The sequence below is a fragment of the Notechis scutatus genome, chromosome 2 (genome assembly GCF_049901735.1).
Source record: "Notechis scutatus isolate UNSWTSFEM ecotype Mainland chromosome 2, rNotScu1.2, whole genome shotgun sequence".
Taxonomy (NCBI): domain Eukaryota; kingdom Metazoa; phylum Chordata; class Lepidosauria; order Squamata; family Elapidae; genus Notechis; species Notechis scutatus.
Genome location: NC_142010.1, coordinates 58,960,315 through 58,981,540, shown reverse-complemented (window position 1 = coordinate 58,981,540; position 21,226 = coordinate 58,960,315). Strand labels below are relative to the sequence as shown.

The 21,226-nt window shown below is 37.0% G+C and overlaps 1 protein-coding gene across 2 annotated transcripts in view; it reads left to right on the top strand.

Annotated features, from left to right (window-relative positions):
- PPARG (peroxisome proliferator activated receptor gamma) overlaps nucleotides 1-16,664 on the top strand; it is a 69,736-nt gene extending 53,072 nt beyond the window's left edge. For both annotated transcript variants that reach the window (XM_026676901.2, XM_087954857.1), the window contains exons 5-7: nucleotides 2,551-2,750; nucleotides 9,331-9,781; nucleotides 16,199-16,664. In XM_026676901.2, the coding sequence (XP_026532686.1) occupies nucleotides 2,551-2,750; nucleotides 9,331-9,781; nucleotides 16,199-16,446 (899 nt within the window). In that variant the 3' untranslated portion in view covers nucleotides 16,447-16,664. The remainder of the gene's footprint in view (nucleotides 1-2,550; nucleotides 2,751-9,330; nucleotides 9,782-16,198) is intronic.
- The last annotated feature ends 4,562 nt before the right edge of the window (nucleotides 16,665-21,226 follow it).

The window sequence follows — 21,226 nt, the reverse complement described above, 5'->3', positions numbered from 1 at the left end:
TCCCTCCATAGGACTCTTTGATCTTGCAAAGAATAATCCATTTCATTCTAATTCATATATTACAATCAACATCTTTCATTTGGATTTGTTTCCACTCTACTACATGCATTTTTAAACATGAGCAATTTGGACCCTTTGCCCCAGTTTCTAAATACATGGATATTGTTAGTATTATTTTCATTACAAAATGAGTTATCACCTTATGATCACAATTGAGACCGAAATTTCTGTTTTTTGGCTGTACATTGAGTCAGCTGCAATTTTACAGTTTTTACGATGGGCATTAGGCAAATCACAGTGGACAATCATGCGGTTGTTAAGCGAATCCAGCTTCCCCAATGGCCTTTTTTTTTTTTTTTTGCCAGGTATCAGCAAAAAACAAACAAAACCATAAATCACGACCATTTGATCACAGTACACTATAACCAGATGTAAATGCAAGTGTCAGAATGGCAGTCACATCACCTCAGGGGTGGTCTAACAGTAGGAAGCTCAGGTCTTAAGTCACTTTTTCCAAAGCCAATGTAACTTTAGAACAGAGATCTCCAAACTTGGCAACTTTAAGACTTGTGGACTTCAACTCCCAGAATTCTCCAGCCAGCCTAAAGTTGTCAAGTTTGGGGACCCCTGCTTTAGATCATCATTAAATGAACAATCCTAAATAGAGAACCATTTATCTGTGTGAATTTTCTACACAAAAGATCACTGTGGAAGCTTTGATTCATGCCTTCTTTGAAGAACTTGTTAGATTTTTATTCTTCCTTTTTATCTCTTTATTTTTTAATTATATCTGTATTTTTATCCTGTTATTTTATTAAGGCAACAAGCATACCTAATTCTCCTGCCTCCTTTTGTTCCCAAAAAGAATGCTGTGAATTGGGTTGAGTTCAGCGAGACTGGCCCAAAATCACCTAGCTGGTTTTCATACCCGAAGAAGTTGTAGAACTCATAATCTGCTGGTTTCTAGACCAGTATCATAATCGCTACATCACTTAAAACCACTAATTCCTAAAACATAACAATTTAGTACACTTATTTGGTGCTTTGGCAATTTTGAACTTTCTTTCTTTCATGCTTTTAACATTCGGCTAATAAAGGAATGGAGTAAAATGTTCTGCTTGAAACTGAAGAACTTTTATCTTTGTGATGATAGAATATTTTCAATTCTATACAGAAAAACTGATTGCAGCGTATTACACAAAGATAGACAAAACAGATATATGAAGACAAACACACATACAGATAATTCTTAACTCCTAATATTACATGTCAATATGTTTTAATCTATGAAACTTCCTTTGAAAGCAGTGAAATTCTATCAGGTTAAACTTTTTATCCCTTCAAATTATTTATGCCTTCAGCATAGAAAAGAAAAATAGCCTTATAGTTAAATAGATATAGTTTGGAATGTTTAGCCTACATTAACCAACACTCTGAACATGCCTAAAGCTATTCCTCCAGTAGAAGATCAGTGTAGGTAGCTACCCTCTTTATTCAAATACAGAGTCTTTATACAAGGATGTGTGGAAAGACATTTTTCTCAAAGAGAAGAAAGGGGGTGATTTAACAATGATTGATCACTAGTGATGGTGATACAGAGCTGATCAAACACATGCATAGCTTTTCCACTGACAGGAAACATTATATTGCAGTTAGAATTCAAAGCAAACATTTTTTTTCATGATTTTCATTGAAAGAAATAGAGAGGTAAAAAGAAAGTAATTAAATTCACTCTATACACTTCTACACTCTAGGGATATGCTGGTTTTCTTTTTTTCCTAACAATGGTAATGGGCAATGGATAATGGGTGAAGACATTTGAAATATTACATTTGCTATAATGAGCTGGACATCAGTAGTCTGATGGGATCAGTGGCCTGGTGGGAAAACCAGTGGTGGGATTCAAAAGTTTTTACTACCGGTTCTGTGGGTGTGGCTTGGTGGGCGTGGTGTTGCTTGGTAGGCGTGGCTTGGTGGGCATGGAAGGGGAAGGATACTGTAAAATCTACATTCCCTCCCCACTCCAGGGGGAAGGTTACTGCAAAATCCCAATTCCTCCCTACCCCACTAACTTGCTTTCCAGCTCTGTTCTCCTGTGCAGGGCAACAAAAGAAGACCCAGCCAATTAGCTGGGACTCGAGAGGCAGAGAATAGATGGGGGCGGGGCCAGTCAGAGGTGGTATTTGCCGGTTCTCTGAACTACTCAAAATTTCCACTACTGGTTCTCCAGAACTGTTCAGAACCTGCTGAATACCACCTCTGATCAAAACGCCACCAGCGTCTCTTGGCTTGTCCAAATGTCCTAAATAAGCCAACCAAAGAGACTGTCAGAGTCAAAGTTTAGTGCCACCAAACTAGGATGTCCTTGTTCCCTCTTCATTGTTGGTACATTTTATGAGCTGATAATTTTCCCTCATTATTTTCAATGCCCTGTTTTCATAGAAGAAATCCATCCTGTAAAGTTGTAAAAGGTGGTGGAGGGAAAATGCAACTACAACAGAATGGAGATCCGTTAGGTACAGTTTATTACTGTTGCCGTTTTCCTTTCAGCTATTAGGTTTGGGCGAATGCCACAAGCTGAGAAGGAGAAACTCTTGGCAGAGATTTCAAGTGACATCGACCAGCTGAACCCTGAGTCTGCTGATCTGCGAGCCCTGGCCAAGCTGCTCTATGATTCCTACATAAAGTCTTTCCCCCTGACCAAAGCCAAGGCAAGGGCAATCTTGACAGGAAAGACAACAGACCAATCAGTAAGTTCCATCCAGTTGTTTTTTTTCTTCTTAGAGCAAAAGGTCTACCATTCTAATGGAGCATATTGTGTGTTTTTTAAAATACATTTGGTACTTAATATATTTCAAACCAAAGCTGAAACACAGGAAATGGGATGGGATAAGTAAACATTATTTGGAAAAAATATAATAAAATATTTGAATCCCTTACAAGTATGTGTAGGTCAACACAACTTGTCTTCCTGAATAGTCATTCCTTTTTCCATTGGTAATCACCTAAATTATCCAATGGAGCTACTGTATCTCTTAAACCATCTATGTTGGGCTACAGTTCTATCCCTTTCTTGGCATTAGCCTGGACATTTTTAGTTCCCTGGTAGAGAGGATAATTTAAGGACCAGCCACATCCTTTTGCTAAGGTTTCTCACCCATGACAATAGATATGTAGATTCAGCTCCCAGAATTCCCCAGCCAGCATGCCTGTTGGATAATTATAATAATTGAAATCTATATATCTTAAGATTGTTCAAGATTGTGAAACTCTGTGTTAGAAGAACAGCAAATTCACTTTTTTATTGTTTTAAAGCTAACCCATCTAGTCCCACTGATCTTTTTATTTTCAGTTGTCAACAAATGTCAAGTGTTCAGTTCTTCCTTCCAGTATTTACTTTACTTTCTTATACTCTACCTGTTTAACAATTCATTGTAACTTTACTAGTTCTATACTCATGAAAATCCTTGTTTACATCCTTTATTGCCAGCTTGCATTAGATCTGAGCAAGTTTATTTTTGTTCTCATTTGAATAAAATTGCCTTGGTCAGAAATAACTCTTGTACTTCCTTGATGCTAGGTTATGACCTTGCATATGTCCTCTTGTCTCTAATGGTATGTTTTCTGACTTACGATACAGATATTAGTTCATTCATATGATCCTTCAGCCTCAGTATCTCAGAAGGTCACTAGCTTTGCATCTTCCTGCCAATCATAAGCTGCATTTTCACAGCATCTCACAGGTGCCCTCTTCCTTTCCTTCTTGAACTGATTGATGGTGGAAGATAGGGGTGAGCAGGAAGGACAAGGAGACCTTAACACCTAGGTGAAGGGGGAGAGAACAAGGCAGAAGTTTTTGCCAGTAAGTCACTACCTGCTCTGCAACTCCCAAGGAAGTACCGTACTGCCAAATTGTTTTTGGAGCATTTCCTCTGGAACAGGAGTTAAGGTGATATTTAATCGGCTTGGCTTTTCCAGTCGATGCTGCTCTTCAAAGGAAAGAAATCTTTGACAGAAATGCATTGAAAAAAAAATCTTAGTTTGTTTTTCTAGAGGAGAAGACACAATTATATCCAGAAAACACAAAAGAGTGGTCGCTTTGCAAAATGCCCCTCTGAAATAGAATATTGGAAAGTCCTCACAAGATGTTCAGCATTTGGCTGGATATAACCAAATGTGCTATTCTGTAAGACGTGAATGTGTTCGCACTATCTATAGTTGATGTATTGAGAAAAGGATGGACTGCTACTACCAAATAGTTTTACAGGATCTATGTGTGGTTTATAGATACGCTATCTTCATACATGGTGGGCTATGTGTAGATGTAGCCCCTGTTATTTGCAGAGGTTCCATTCCAGCCTAACAACTGTAGATAATGAAACAAGGTTTATTTTATTGTGTGTTAGCCCTATATGACCACCCATCTTGTAAAACAACTCTGGGCAGCTCACAATAATAATAAAATCACAAGCAATAAAAAAGTATATCAGGTACCTGACCTACAATCTCCAATCCATGACTCTGTTCAGACCTTGAGTTCCAATCTTGCTCTATCCCATCACCCCGGGGGTGGCGGGGTGGGGAGGGAAGCCAGCCCTTTACAGCTTTCTGCATGGCTAAAAGTGTGAGGGCCTGCCTGTTCCCAGAGGGAAGGGTGTTCAACAGGGCAGGGGCTGCTAAGGAAAAGTCACATGTGCTTGGTATCTTTAATGGCAACTTTTAAGGGATGGAATCTGGAGATTTTTTTAAAACAAACAAACAAACAAACTTTACACATATAAAAGCAATCTGCACACATATGTAAACATTCTCTCGTTCTCTCTCTCACCCACACACACTTGGAAAGTCCTCCTTCAAACAGAACCAATTCTGCTGATATGCAATAGCCCTTATTAGGGGTGGAATTCAAAAATCCCAACAACTGGTTCTCTGCCCGGTTGCTGAGTGTACCGGAACTTCCAGGAAGGCCGTTTTTTCACCTTCCCCAGAGTCCGGAGGCTTCCCTCGGGCCTCTGGGAGGGCGAAAACAGCCTCCCCCGGGCTCTAGAGGTTTTCTGGAAGCTAGAAACAGGCCCGTTTCCGGACTTCCAAGAGGGCCATTTTTCACCCTCCCAGAGCCTCTGCACGGACCCTGCACTTCCCTGCATCCAAAATGGGCGGCGTGGAGACTCCTAAGAGGGGCAGGTGGGGTGGGTGGGGACAGATGGTCAGTCCAACTACCAGTTCGGGGAACCAGATATAAATTTAACATCCAGTTCGCTCAAACTGGCCCAAACCGGCTGAATCCCACCCCTGCCCCTTATTGTGTTCTACTCTGCAATTGCTGTGTCAAATATTGGATTATGGAACTGCTGTATGAAGAACAAATGAAATGAGAGGAGCATGGATGAAAGAGGACCCTTCAAAAATAGAATGTTGTTTACTGATAGGTTTTCCATCAGTAATCCTGCATAAAATCAGATGTTTTTTTATGGTTGCGTACAAAAGATCACATTTTGATAAACTTTAAATAATATTTTAAAATGTGAATTCAAGATAAACATTATAATAGGCAACCATTTTCTACTTATTCTCTGAATAAAGAAAAACTGAGACTGGAGACTCTTTGAAACTGAGCTTTCACACTATGAGTCTGATGTGCTAAAAATTACATCTAAACTGGCATTTTTATGTGTGTTCTTGGGACCGTGTTTACCTATCCATAATTAAATTCCAACTATCAGGATAGTTTTGCCGAAATAAAAACTAGAAACAAAAACCGCATATAAAACGCCACTACTTTCTTGGCCTTGCCTTTAAAAAGAATGAGAATAAATGTGCTCATTCAGTAAATAATGTGTAAAACAATTTTATTATGCATTTTGTGATGGACTTTGGGTTCCCAAACATTAACATGTTTATTGTGGATACAATTCTCAACTATGTTCCTTCTCAGAATTGTGGGTAGCACTTCATCATGTGTAAATGTGTAAATGACTGGTAATGCTTAAATAAGTTGTACAGTTTAAAATAATTATGTAGACAGTTTTTCTGAGCCATACAGTGCCTTTGTAAAATACTCTATTAAGTGACAAATAAACCCATTTCAGGTCCTCTAGCTTCCACTAATTAGCATTTTGTGCAATTTTTAAAGAAATGCCACTTAGAAAACAAAGAATATCAAGGAAGCACTGGAAATAATAAAGTAGCAAATAACACCTCCAGCCAAGAAGATCAGCAGACACAAAGCTTGAATTGCAAATTATAGGCAGAACTTCCCATTTCAATCCAATCATAAATATTTCTACCAATCCATCAATGGCGATTGGAGTGAATCAGATAGTACTGGGCACGCCAGTGGGTTCCAGTCTTCGTGTACTCATGCGTGCCACACACACTGGGGAACTGCTCTTCCAGTTTCTGATGCTCCCACATGCACGTGTGTGTGCTCCCATTTCGGCACTTGGTGCAGAAAGGGTTCGCCAACACTGAGATAATATTTGGCAAGGAAGAAACAGTATAGTTCTGTGCACAGAACTTATTGAAAAAGTTGTCCCATGATTATTCAAACATCAAAAACATCTGCCAGGCAATCTCACAACTTTTACATGGATGACCTGAAGCTGTGTGGAAAAACATCATCTGAAATAGAATCGCTGCTCGACACTGTCCAAAGTATTGCAATGGAGTTTGCACTGGACAAATGTTCTACCCTTACCATCAGTAGAGAAAAATAGTGAAAGCTGAAGGATGCCCTACAGCAGGAGTATCAAACTCAATTTCATTGAGGACCACATCATAGTTGTGTTTGACCTTGGGGGGCCGGGGTGAGTATGGCCAACATGACATCACTGTGGTGGCCAGAGCTCTCTGCCAGCAGAAACAGACTCCCAAGCTCAGTTTTTGGCTGCAATGGTCTCTTGCAACCCTCTGCCAGGGAAAACGGAGCTCGGAAGGGCTGCACGCAGCCCTCGCAAGCTCCATTTTTGCTGGCAGAGGCACCGTGAGCCGGTCCTTTGCTGTTTCCAGGCTGGCCTCGCGGGCCAGATCTTAGCACCCCGTGGGACAGATCCATCCCCCCAGGCCTTGATTTTGACACCCCTGCCCTAGGGAAATAACATAAAGAGTCTAGATGGAGATCACTACAAATACCTGAGTATACTTCAGGCTCAAGCACACTGAAGTCAAGAAGAAGGTTAATAGTAGATCATCAGAAGAATGAGCAAGATCTCAGAGTTCCAATTCATTTGTAGAAATACCATTAAGGCAATTAATACCTGGGCAATTCCAGTCATTAGATACACAGTTGGAATAATGGATTAGACTAAAACTGAACTAAAAGCCCAGGACAAGAAGACCAGAAACACAATAACATTGAATCATGTCCTTTATCAGTGCAGTAATGTTGACAGACTCTACTTACTAAGGAAAATAGATGGGTGTGGAATGTTGTAAGTACACCAGACATTTGAAGAAGAAAAAAGGACATTGGAAGAATATCTGAAGGGCACTGATGAAGATACACTGAAGCTAGTACACTATGAAGGCTCTCTGAATACTGTATAGACCAAACTGGCCTTCAAGAAAGACCAAATGAAAGATAGAAAAGAGACATGACAAGGCAAAGTGGTATTACATGGCCAATACATTAAAAAATAGCAGGCAAAGCAGATAACAAGAGTTGGCAACACCTAAGAGCAGGAAAATTGAAGATAGAGGGGCAAATTCTGGCTGCATAAGATGAAGCCTTAAGAACAGGTGCATGCAAGGCCAAAATTGAGAGGACAGCAACTGATATATTGCTGATATAGTCCTCTGAAAAGAAGTTGAAGAAAAGCTTAGTTAACTGCTAAAGAACAGACTGACTGTACACAATGGCAGGACAAAGTAGCAATAATGGTGCATTGGAACAGTGGTCACCAACCGGTGGGTTGGGTCCCTGGGATTTAAAATTATGAGTTTAGTGGTCCCTGAGGTCCAAAAGGTTGGCGACCCCTGCATTGGAATATCTGCAAGATATACCATTTGCCTGCCAGCAAGAACTGGTAGGACAATAAAATAATAGAAAATGAAAAAACCTAAAGTGCTCTGGGACTTTAGAATTCAAACAGAAAGGCCCTGGCCAGGTAATGCCTCAGACTTAACAACTCTGGATAAGAAAGGCAAAAAATGTTTGGATAGTGCATGTTACAGAGTGATGTGGTGCCTTTATTCTAATCCTTATATAGGCAACAGATTTGAATTTTGTCAATCCTCTGTAACAACAGATCCATACTTTTTTGGGAAGTTCAACCTTTTGAATTTTAAAGAGCTTCAATGGGTAAGGAAGAAAAGCAGAAATCAGATCCTCCACCTTCCATCCTATGTATCATTTTCCATGTCTGCCATTCCCTTGATTTTAAAAAACAGTTCTTCAAAGTCCAGTTGAAGCAAATAATGCCCCAGCACCTTCTACTTTTCATCCAACTAGCTGCATGGTTCATTGTGATGACTTTAAATACATTCTGAGCAAGCATACTCTTTATGAAATGATCATAATCGTGTTGTGAAACAGCCTTCTGTCTGTCTGTCTCTTTGTCTCTAGCTATCTATCATCTAGCTAGTTATCATCTAGCTAGCTATCTCCTGGCAGTACAATCAGAATTGTTTACATGTTTTTGTTTTAAAGAATCAGTGACTCAATCATAAGTATTATTGATGATGGGATAAATTCAATAAAATATGCTGCACAATGCTCCTGCCTTCTACTTCTGTAGGAGTAATGGATTATCTTCCATGTTGTTTCATGAGTTTTAGAACTAAGGTACAAGTCAGCTTTTCTATCTCAGCTTCCCTTCTCTATCATTGAGGATGATGGTGGTACTTTCCAGCCCTGCCGTTAAGAACATTCAGTCAATGTCTGTATGATTGGGGGGGGCGGGGATCAGCTTAAAATATCCCAATCCCATGTTATACATTTTACATGAGTTTTATTGCCCATTACAAATCTATGGCAAGGAGATTCAGAAAGCCATAAAAATACAGGCTTAGTGATAAAATATAGGAGTCTAATTGCCAGTATTATGTTGGTATAACAAGTTTTCAAAATGATAAAGCAGATATGCTATTGGCTTTAAATGATTGCTGCTTCTTAGCAATTTACCTTGAGGGGAAAACATAGGGCTTTATTTACCAAAACAAAGTGGTTTTTCTTCAGACTATGTCCTTGAAAACTGAGGGACCTATTGCAGCTGAGTTCTTCACATTCATACACTTAAGTCTATCTTTTCCAACCTGTTTTTCAAAGTCATTGTGTTTTGTGTCGCAAAAATCCTGTACCGATCATCAACTGTATCTTCTTCTTCTTTTTAGCCATTTGTCATTTATGACATGAATTCCTTAATGATGGGAGAAGACCAGATCAAGTGTAAACATTTGACCCCCATGCAAGAGCAAAACAAAGAAGTGGCCATACGTATCTTCCAGCGCTGCCAATTTCGCTCGGTGGAAGCTGTTCAGGAAATCACTGAATTTGCCAAAAGCATTCCAGGTTTCGTGAGTTTAGACCTCAATGACCAAGTAACTCTCCTGAAATACGGAGTGCATGAGATCATCTATACACTCCTAGCCTCCATGATGAATAAAGATGGCGTTCTCATATCCAATGGACAAGGATTCATGACTCGGGAGTTCCTAAAGAGTCTGCGGAAACCTTTCTGTGACTTTATGGAGCCAAAATTTGAGTTTGCTGTCAAATTCAATGCACTGGAATTAGACGACAGTGACCTGGCAATATTTATAGCTGTCATTATTCTTAGTGGAGGTAAGTGTGAGAAAGTTTCATAGTTCTCCTTGATTTGCAAAGATTTTAGCCAAGGTTCATGACTTATGAGCCCCCCAAACACTCCATATTTAGCACACCAGCCTTGTACTTTGGTCTTCAGTTCCCACTCAGAACATTAAAATAGAGACTAAATCCCTGGCATAGTTACGAATGCTTCCTGAACTGCTTTCAGTTGAATCATAAATTGGGCGGACCTGATTTGAAAACTATACTACCGTATTATGGATAGGCCCTTGTCTCCCAAAGTCTAATTTACATATGTGCAATGATCCTTTTAGAACAAAGATTCTTGAGACAATTTTTCTCACTCTACTATATGCAGTTTGGAAGATGAATGAAATGAACAATTGCCCTTCATGAAAGAGTTTACGTATCCAAAAGAGTTTTAAGAGTCTTCCAGAAAGTATACGTCAGGAGTCCTAGGAGGAGTAAAGGTCTCAATTTTTGGATCTATGCTCCACATCCAGTGACTGCATATTAGCTGGTTGGACTAACTCTATTCGTGCTGGTTATTGGATCCCCTTGGGAAGAGAAGATACAAAAATCTTTGTTTGAATTAATTCTTGCTTGACCAATATGATCTTTTGGAGCCCTGGTTTCTTTCTGTACACATTCACTGCTGTTCAATCTGAACCTCTGCTTGTATCTTAGTTCTAGTTTGTCCTTCAGTCCTTATTCTTTGGTCCTGGCAAACTAGTTTTGTCCCTTTTCTCCTGATTCCCTTCAGACTGCTGTCTCTGAACAGCCCTGACAGTTCAATCACAAAACTAAGGCCTGGAAAACTATCCTATACCAGGACAAACTATGAAACCCAACATTATTATTAATAGCTGTTTGTCAGAGTCTGCAGCAGAAGTCTTGAGATTGAACATGAGGCCATGTGTCAACAAACAAGTGACAAGTAGACCTTTGTGTTTCTTTGCGATTTTTTACATCTCCAGGGTGACCCTACTGAGTTGAGTTGCTGCTGCTTGTCACCATATGCACCGCTATGTTTTCCTTATACAGAACCAGATGCCACCACCCTTACATAATTTTATCTCTCTGGTTGCTTCTTTCTCTCAACTACCATTTGAGACTTGCATGATTCAACAAGTGTCAGGATTAAAGGAGCTTAATTATTATTTGGCACTTTTCACTTGGAACTGCAGCATTGAGGCATGTTGTTCGTTAAACTAAAGGCTCATTTAGCAAGAATATATACTTCAATTCTATGTAAGAATTCTTGATAAAGATGTTGGGAGTGGCTCTGAATAAAGGCAAAAATCAAAGTTGATTTTTCTTTTGAGAGCTGTTTCCAGCACACCAAATTTGGTTCCATTCTGTTTTCAGAGTATTATGGTACTGATGGATAAAGTCCTGAGCCCTCTTAAATATTTTCTTTCCAACATGCGTTTAGATTAGAAAGAATAAAAAGCTGTATTAGTTCAAGAAAGATTTAAAAAACAAGTTACAATTAGTCACAGATGCAATAAGACAGGAGTTCTCAGACTTTGCAGTGGAATGAATCACTAACATTTCTCTTTTCCTTCACTTTTTATATGACAAATTTAAGAATTTACTCTAAATAATACAATTCAACAAAAGTTAAATTGAACGCTTTGAGAGAAGTACAGTGTCTTGGAATGCAAGGTTGTCAGGGGAAAAAAACACCTTCCATCTTAAGAAATTCCTTTAGATGATACTTTTTGATAATAAAGGTTAGAAAATGTCTTCCTGCTTGCTTTCCTCAAAACACTGAACACATAAGGAAAAAAGAATATCTGTATACATCTCAAGTATGGATGTTTCAGATATAAATACTTTTTAACCTTTTTAATTTAATTTTAATAGATATTTAGAAATACAACCAGGGGAGGGGAACATGAATGTGAAGATTTCTAGGGTGTAAACAATTGAATAAGAATTTTCAAAGTAACATTAAAGATAATTCTAACTGTTAGTAAGAGCAAATCAATAGCAATTACCAAATGCAATTAATAGGATAATCAATCAGAAATATTACGAGTTTATAAATTAAGAAACTTTATCCTTATTGTAACAAAAGGCAATTGTTACTGATATCTAACTGCAACCCATCCTTCTTTTAATATTGCTAATAGATGGATAGACAATTAAAACAGTTTTAAAGGTTATCTTAGTTAAGAGGCAATAGCTGCATTTCTGAACATGATGGCAAAACACTCCTGGTCAAACTTGATTGCAATAGTTCAATGTTGTGTCCAAAAATTCACTGTGTGTGGGATGGAGTGTGAGTGGATGTGTTTACAATTAATAATCAAATTTATAATCAGACCAATTGTAAATTACATTTTCAAAAGGATTTAATATGTATTTGTCTATAGAATGTCCCAAAACAAAGCTCCCACAAAATGGACAATCTGCTGTCTTCCCAATCTTTTAAATCTTCTTCAAGCACAATCCAGCAGAAAGTACATTCAGGGTATTACATATTCCCAATAATTGTGCCTGAAGTTGTACAGATTAAAGTTTTCAAGTAATAATTGCACTGTAGTTTGAATAATTGTAAACTATTGACAGTAGGAATAAATGATTTTGAAGATGAGCTTTCTTCATGGTTTGATCCAATTTTCATTCTGCTACCAGAATTCTGCCCAAAATGGTCTTTCCTGTGAGACAAGAGGAATGAGATAATCCTTGCCAGTTTTGTTTCACTGAAACTTCATCACCACTTTCCCTGTTGCTCTGGGAATTTCAAAGAAAAGTGGAATAGTTTGCAGTAGGAGAGGGGATCAGAAGAGATTGCTTCCCCCTTTCCACTGGAGGATACCCACACTAGATTAACGGTCTCCTGTAGAAAAAAAAAGCCATCTGCTAAATACTTCTGCTGGATCCAGTCTAGTTGAAAATACTGTTTTTTTCCAGGGCCTGAACTATTCTATCAGTATAGGAATTGCTGTTTACAGATTGAAAAAGACAAGCTGTCATTTAAAAGGACAAATCAATCAAAATTTTGAGGGATATTCCACCTATTAAGAATTTTTATATAACTTTTAAGATATTGGCAGCCAGTTTCTTTGGATTTAAAACCTGATTTGTTCTGTACTCATTAAAATCAGGCACGCAACTGCTGAGTCACACTGACATTATGATAAGAGTTCCCAACCAAATGCTTATTCTTGTTCTAAATGAGCTTCAGTAGCAATTGCTCTTAAGAGATAAGAATACATAGGAATTTTGCAAGTGTACATAGAACATAAAATAATTGTTATGAACATTTTGTACGTGAATGATTAACAGAAACTATGGTTCTCTTTGAGAATGTTAAAGAATGAAAGAGACTTCCACACTGGATAAAAGCCTATCTCTAAATATGGTCATCTACTTTGGGAACATTGTTACAGCTTTACATTTCATGTAATTATCAGTCTTTCAAAAGTAACTTTGATATTATTGATATTACAATAGCAGTACTTTTAATGTTTATTTCTAGTTAACTAAACTATAGTTTAATTTTAAACGAAAGGAAATAAATAGAAGTTCATTTTCATCAAGTCTCCAACTATTCAAATTCCAACTAGGCTTTCATATATATTTTTTTAAAATGCTTCAGCATCATAAGCTTGGCCTTGATCTGGGAGTACTTTTAAGAGGGAAGACTCTGAGATAATGCATTATGTGGGTTTTCTTCCTTTTCTTGCATTTTTCTCAATGATAAACAAGAAAAGCAGTGAGAAAATAAGCAACAAAGAGGACATCTGGATCCATTGATAAACCCAGGAAACAAAAATTATTCTGGAAAAAAATCCTTTTTTATTGTAGAAAGAACCTATAAAATTCAGTCTGTTTTTATATCTGCTTGGGATGAAAGGAAATTATTTTAGCCAAATTGAATAGTATGATATTGTTAACAATATTAAAAACTGACTGATAGTGAAGCAAGCAAGGGATTTCCTAGGATTTCAAAAACAGTAGGAAAAGATGCTGCAGACTTTACCTTTGGTTAAATTTTGTGTTTATGCACAATGAGTCATAGCCAGATGTTTTAGCATTTGCAGATTATCAAAATGTTGTTAAAATCTATGTAATCTCCCAAAAACCAGACAAGTAACATTTTTTAACATATTAATTGCCACATCTCTAAAATGTTTATGCACACATATCCTCCATATATAGCAGACAGATCTAAAAGTTTTGAATACATACATGGGTAGGCTTCTGTTTTTGCAATATTACATGAGCAATGTTTGTCTCTCTTTTCTCCACCTTTTCCTGCAAAAATAAATAAATAAATATGTTGTGCTCTTCCAAGCTTCTTGAGCAAATTTGGAACTAGAAGGAGGAAAGAGGTGAAGTCCGTTCTAACTGCAGAATCTCTTTTGCTGGCAGAAAGGCATCATAGGATGTAACTCATAAAATAATGTAAACCCTGTAAATGCCTACTTCTTTTTGACACAACTTTTCTGTGTGTCCTTTTTCATACTCTATGTCAGGGGTGTCAAACTTGGCATCACATGACGTATCATGACTTTTTTCGCCTTCACTAAACTAGGTGTGGGCGTGGCCAGTGCATGACGCATCCCGCTCACGAGCCGCAAGTTTGACAGCCCTGCTCTATGTTATTCCTTCCTCATTTTATTTAAAAGTAGAATGATATTTTTTTGGTAACTAACTTATTGATTGGGTTTAGAATTCTGTCTGCAATGGTAGTTATGACCTTGTGATTTCTGAGAAAAATAAAACATTTGAGAAAATGGTTCTATATTCCTGTTATGTAAATATTTGGGAGGGTATAACATTTCCTATATATTAATCAGTGCATAACATTTCCTATATATTAATCAGTGTGAAATATAATGTAAAAACCCAAGTTATGAAGGAACTATCAAGTATATCAGTTTATATGGAATGCTGCCTTTTATTTTTTGACACCTAGAGTAAATAAGTCATTTTGTGGTTTATATAATCAGGTTGTAAATTCTAACAAGAACTAGTTCAGCCTACGTGAACTCCTTTAAACAGACACAGAGCTGATTTCTTGTTTTCGTCTGTTATTGTTTTAACTTCCTTCACTTAACATCATAGGATTTCTATGACCTTGAATAAAATCGTATTCCACTGACAAAACTCAGAACTTAAACCTGGCAATGTAATTAAACAGCTTTACTTAAATAACTTAAAACAGCAGTCAGTTTGGGCTTCTGAAGTTTGAGCTGCAGGCTTAGTTGATCAAGGAAGTTACCCTTTCATGTTTAAGAATTGTTCTACAAAAGCTGCAGGAATGGCCACTGTGAGAAATCTGGTATCTATAACCAAACCTGTAAAATCACATTGGGTTATCAAAGGATTTGCACGACTCCTAAAGTCATCCTTTGTTGATTTCAGTCTTCTTCCCTTTATTCTTCGATGCAGGAACTTTCTCATCATGTGAGGGTGTCATTTGCTCTGTTCCCTCCTGTCTTCAGGCTGTAAATCCTAGACAATTACAGATCAACCTCCTTTTGTTGGTTTTGTGTGACTTGTATCATCATTATCATTGTCCCCATGAGCATTCTGAATAAGACAAATGGAAATTTCTTATGGCACAGCTGGAGGACACTAGATTAGTGAAATCTGTACAGTACAGTACACCTTATCCAGACATCTGAGCCTGTACCCAATGCCCTCATCTACAACAAGATGACACCCAGCTTGTCCACTTACTTGAATGACAAAGCAATTGTTTTACTTATTAACTTTTGCCTTGCAGCATGAAGCCAGTGGATTCTGGTTATTGTGGTTTCACATGGCCAAGTGAGTTTAAGAGATTATATATTAGCAAGAGAGGCAGCAATGGTCACTTGCAGATGTTGTCAAAATAGGAACATTGTGCACAATTATTAGCAACATTTGGCTGTTTTTTCATCCCTTTTGCTTATAGAATTATAGAGTTTCTCAATTTGTCCAAAAGTTCAACATAAAGATTGTGATTTGATTTTAGTATTTATCTATCTATTTATTTATTATTTTTTATTTGTCTTTTTAGGATATAAGGCTATAGAGCAGGGAAAATTGAAGGAACTAACCCAAGAAATCTCATAAAACATTGTGGTGGTTTTGATGGAGAGCTAGTAGAATGTTGTCAACAACTTAATGTTAAATAAAAATCATAAACAAATCATAAACAAATGGCAAGAAAAATATAATGAAAAGAGGGGTACAGGTAAATTTGTGTGTGAAGGAAAAATCAATACTCTGAATTGAGGCTAGGAAATATCTCTGATCCTAAAAAGTAAGCTTTTGTGACAGTCAAAAACTTATGGGTAATTCCAGTTCAGATGGCGCTTAAAGGTAATTTCCATAATGCTAGAACTGATACAGAAACTTTTATAATTCAGTTACACCTATGGATATACCTATATACATTTTAAAACTAATGGTTTTATTTGTTTCTAGATCGCCCTGGATTACTGAATGTGAAACCTATTGAAGATATTCAAGATAGTTTGCTGCAATCACTAGAACTCCAGTTAAAGCTGAATCACCCAGAATCATCACAACTGTTTGCAAAATTGTTGCAGAAAATGACAGACCTCAGACAGATTGTAACAGAACATGTGCAGCTGTTGCAAATTATAAAGAAGACGGAGACAAACATGAGCCTTCATCCACTCCTACAAGAAATTTACAAGGATTTGTATTAAGGGTCATCAGATTTCTAATTCATTTACATAAGTACGTTCATCAAATTGCACTATTTCTTTAAGAGGGAAAATATTACATACCTAAGAAATTACTGTGAAAAAAACCATTTAAAAAGAGACAGAGCTTTACTATTATAGATCTATTTTATGCATATTGTTTATAAAGATACATTTACAATTTGCTTTTAATATTAAAATGTCTTTATCATCAAAATGTTGACTGTATTTACCAGATTCTTTTTTCCTGACTTATTTGATATAATAGCACTGCTTTTTCGATCTGATTTAAAAATAACATTGGAGTAAGGGTATAGTTCAGCTTCATTGCAAAGAAGAGTAATTTCTCCCTCAAGGGAAGTTTTCTGGATCTTGATGTGGTTGTGAATCAACAACAATTATACAGGTCACTGCATTATATACATCTAACTTTTAAATATGTTTTTCAGAAAGGTGCAAAAGGGCCAGATTTTAAAAAAATAATTAGTTTGCAGGTTTTTAAAAAATATTCCTGACATTTAGCTGGGTTTGAAAGAGACCGCCAGAAGAATGAATATTTATGATTTACATTTATATTAAATAAACATATGTACATTTCAAGGTGCTCAGGATATGTAGTGCAAAATTAGTTTTATGCTTTTTTTATATACTTTCATTTATATTGTGTGCTGATTTCAAATGTGAGCTGCATAGCTGTTTTGTTTTTTCTCTGCTGCCTCTAGCGGTAGTTTGTCACAGGACCAGAAACTCAGATTTGCCCTGAGATGTAAAACACTCCCTCTGTGTGGTGGTGAGGGCGGCAGAAGCAGGCTCCTTTGATCTTGGCAAAGCTGGCAGTGAGCTCCCTCATGTGATTGCCCTCAAGCAAGTCAAACATTGCAAAGCAACAGGGCAGATTTTATGGGACTGCTGTTTGGATTAGTATTTCTAGGGCAGCAAGTTGGAACAAGATAGCATTCGTCAACTTCTGACTGAGAAAGGAAATAGTTCTCCAACTGGAAATGCTTGGTGACTACTGGTATCACTGTTCAGACAGATCGTGCATCGGTCCTGTTTTGGGGATCCCAGGAGTTTGGGAGGCTGAGCCAAAATGGAAGTATAGGAAGCATCTTTATCCCTTCACTCCCCCTAGGTAAACATGCTGCTAGTGCTGAAGATTTGGAATGGTGTAAATGGCCTGAAAATAACACCAATGCAGGCAAATTACTGATCACCAGGATCTAAATACTATGGCTCAGGGAAATTCTCCATAGTGAGAGTGAATTAAATCAGAGTTAGATAACAGGTGGTCGTTCAGATATTGCTGAATTAGAGCTTCCAGTCTCCCAAGCCCATCTGGCTAGTGGTGAGGGATACTAGGAGTGATAGCTTAGCAACTTCTGAATGATGTAAGTTATCTGTCCTTACTATAAACTGTGAACAAACAATCCTAATCAGGTTTCTGATCCACTGTGGATCTTCAAATCTTCTCTCAAAAATTATCTAAGGAGAATAGATGGAAACAACAAGGAATTTACTAGTCTCTGCCTTGAACACAATTGTGGTTCCTTCCAGTAGAAGATATCTCTCCATTGGCTGCTCCTAGAATGGTACTGCCAGGGATCGAAAGTCAGAGTCTTACACATTTAAACCTCTGGTTTGCTTCCAACACAATGAACAAAACCGTAGCAGGAGATATGGACAAGTGTACATTCAATCAAACCAATAAGACTGCATATCTAAAGCAACTCAAATGTGAACTGTATTTATTATCTAAACTGAAAAGGAGAGTTATTCATTACACCCTGATTCCCTGTGGTTTATACTGTGTATTGTATATTTAATCAAGGTACAAAGCTTAAACATAAAGTGTGTTCTTAAATCCTGCAACTTTGTAACATGTTGCTAGACAGAATTGGCTAATGCTGATTCCATTCTGATGAACTGGTTTGGCAGGAGGTTTATTCTATGTGGAAATGTGTGTTCAATACTTGGCAAATGTTAGTAAATAACTAAGATTCTAGAGTATCTGCAAAGGAAATTTTATGACATTGATTTCCAGCTGTTCCTCACTTCTGCTTTTTATGAATGATTTGTGAGTGGGAAACGCAATATTTAAGAATTTAATGAGAGATTCTCGATCAATGTGCCTCAAATAACATGCCATTTTCAATTTCCTTACTGAAAATAAGGAAATTACCTATTTCAGATTTTGATTTCAAATGGTGCTAATAGCTTGAGAAAAAATGAAAAATAAATAAAATCTATATTATAGTTTAGATATCATATTACATTTTTCATATTAAAATTGCTTTTTAATTTTCTTGCCAAAATGATATTCAAGAACTTAGGCATTTGTCTGTTTAAAAGTGGCAAGCCGAATTATGAATGAGGTACAAGAAATATAACATTTTTAGCATGTATCAGGGTTTGAAATAAGAAAAACAATTTTTACCATGGGCTCTGTACTTAATTAGACCATTCACCCACTTCAGGGAAAAACCCTTTTTCTAAAGTCCTAGTATTTTCTCATGTGAATTATAATCATAATTTTGGTTTGAGTTTAAATATATTCTGCTTCTATGGGATTTTATTTATTAAAAAAGCTTGCTCATGTCAATTTATGTAGGCTGTGTTATTTTCAGAACCTCAAGGGCTTTGGTGAAAATATTCCAAATCGTAAATCACTGACTGTTTTTTGAAAACATGACTCTAACCCAAAACATTTGTTAACTTGAACATGTGTTCTTTTTTCTTTTATTTTATTTTCTGAATCTTAGCAGGTATATATTGTATTATCCTCTTCTTTTTTAGAATAGCTATTACATAAAACGGGCAAAATTGTGATTGAGCAATTCAATTCAGTTCAATACATTTGATTCTGGTTTTGTATGTATGTATGTATGTATGTATGTATGTATGTATGTATGTATATGTATGTGTGTGTGTGTGTGTATATATATATATATATATATATATATATATATATATATATATATATATATATATATATCTTTTTCTTAAGTTTTCGTGGGTACTTACATGAATGGTATTCAGCTTGTTTGGGTATTTTCCCACGTCATTATAGTTGTGCTTTTAAAGTTGTAGCAACGTTTCGGCAGAATCTCATCTGCCATTATCAGGCTTCTGTATTGTGTTCGTCTGTGAGTCAGACTTTTACAGTTGTTTCAGTTTTAAATTTGGGGCTAGCCTACTGCTGTGCCAGAATGGTTTTTTCTTCATCCTGATTGGTGGAAACATTGCTACAACTTTAAAAGCAAATGCAGTAAAAAAGCTGGACTACACTTCCTCACTAGTCGAACACATGAAAGCCACAGGTCATAGCATCAACTTCAATGGCACCAAAACCCTAGCTACTATACAAAACCCCAGCCACAGAATTATCAGAGAAGCCATAGAGATTGAAAAAAGACTTGAAAGCATGAATAGAAGAGATGATTCCACCAGACTGTCAATCATTTGGAAGCCTGCACTCACAAACAAAAAAATCTCCACACCACTAGCCAGGCAAACACCTGGGCACAAACAGATCCCCCCTGATACCTCCAGCTCAAACACACCCCAACCAGGCACCCAGATGAAACCTAGCTTCCTAACAAATGATAGCCGTCCATTTACTCGGAGCCAAGCTGCACTAAAAGCCTCCAATACAGGAACACCAACGTGCCTACCGTCCCTGTCCTATTGTTTCTCTTATTCTTTTATTTTTCTTATATGTACCCATTCCATATATTCACAACTATGTATACACTTGTACTTATTATCTTGTAAACAATTGACAAATCAAATAAATAAAAAAATAAATAAATAAAAAACACAATGTTGCCAGCCAATCAAGACACAAAAAAGCCACAAAACAGACAGAAGATATTAGAAACACCAATCAAGCAGAACACAGCAAACTCCAAGACCAATAAACACAGACCAAGACTCCTAACCAATCAGGATGAAGAAAAAACCATTCTGGCACAGCAGTAGGCTAGCCCCAAATTTAAAACTGAAACAACTGTAAAAGTCTGACTCACAGATGAACACAATACAGAAGCCTGATGATGGCAGATGAGATTCTGCCGAAACGTTGCTACAACTTTAAAAGCACAACTATAATGACATGGGAAAATACCCGAACAAAGCTGAATACCATTGATATATATATATACACACACATATATATATACTATTTTAATAGATGATAAACAAAATAAAGTTTAAGACAAAGTTAAAATATGTTTATAAAACAATCTAACCAGCATGCATAAGATCCATGATGCACTCTATATCAAATTATAGTGTGCACACCAAAATTAGTGTCAATATGTTTCCCCCTTGTTTGAACAACACATGCATGTGCACATACACAGCCTTAAACTTCCAGCATAAAAATGTTTATATGCTTCTATGCACATTTTTACGAATGCCATAAACCACTGGAGATACCAATTGTGTTTGTTGAATATTAATGAATATAGTTTGTTTAAAATTATTTTCTTGTCTTCAGATTGCTAAAAATTTAGTAGCATGTTTCAGAAAGAAAGGCAGTCTTTAATTTCACAATTGTAATACATTGAAAACTTTGTAGAATGTCTAAATTCTTATTATTTTTAGTAAATATAATTCATATCGCTAGATCTATTACTCACTGCTTGACCACAGGTTGAATCTATTAATGGTAATGAACTAAATTTGTAAACCTAAAACAGGAATCCCCAAACCCCGGTCTGCAGCCCAGTACCAGTCTGCAGCCCATTGGGAACCAGGCTGCACAAGGAGCGGGCGAGCGCAC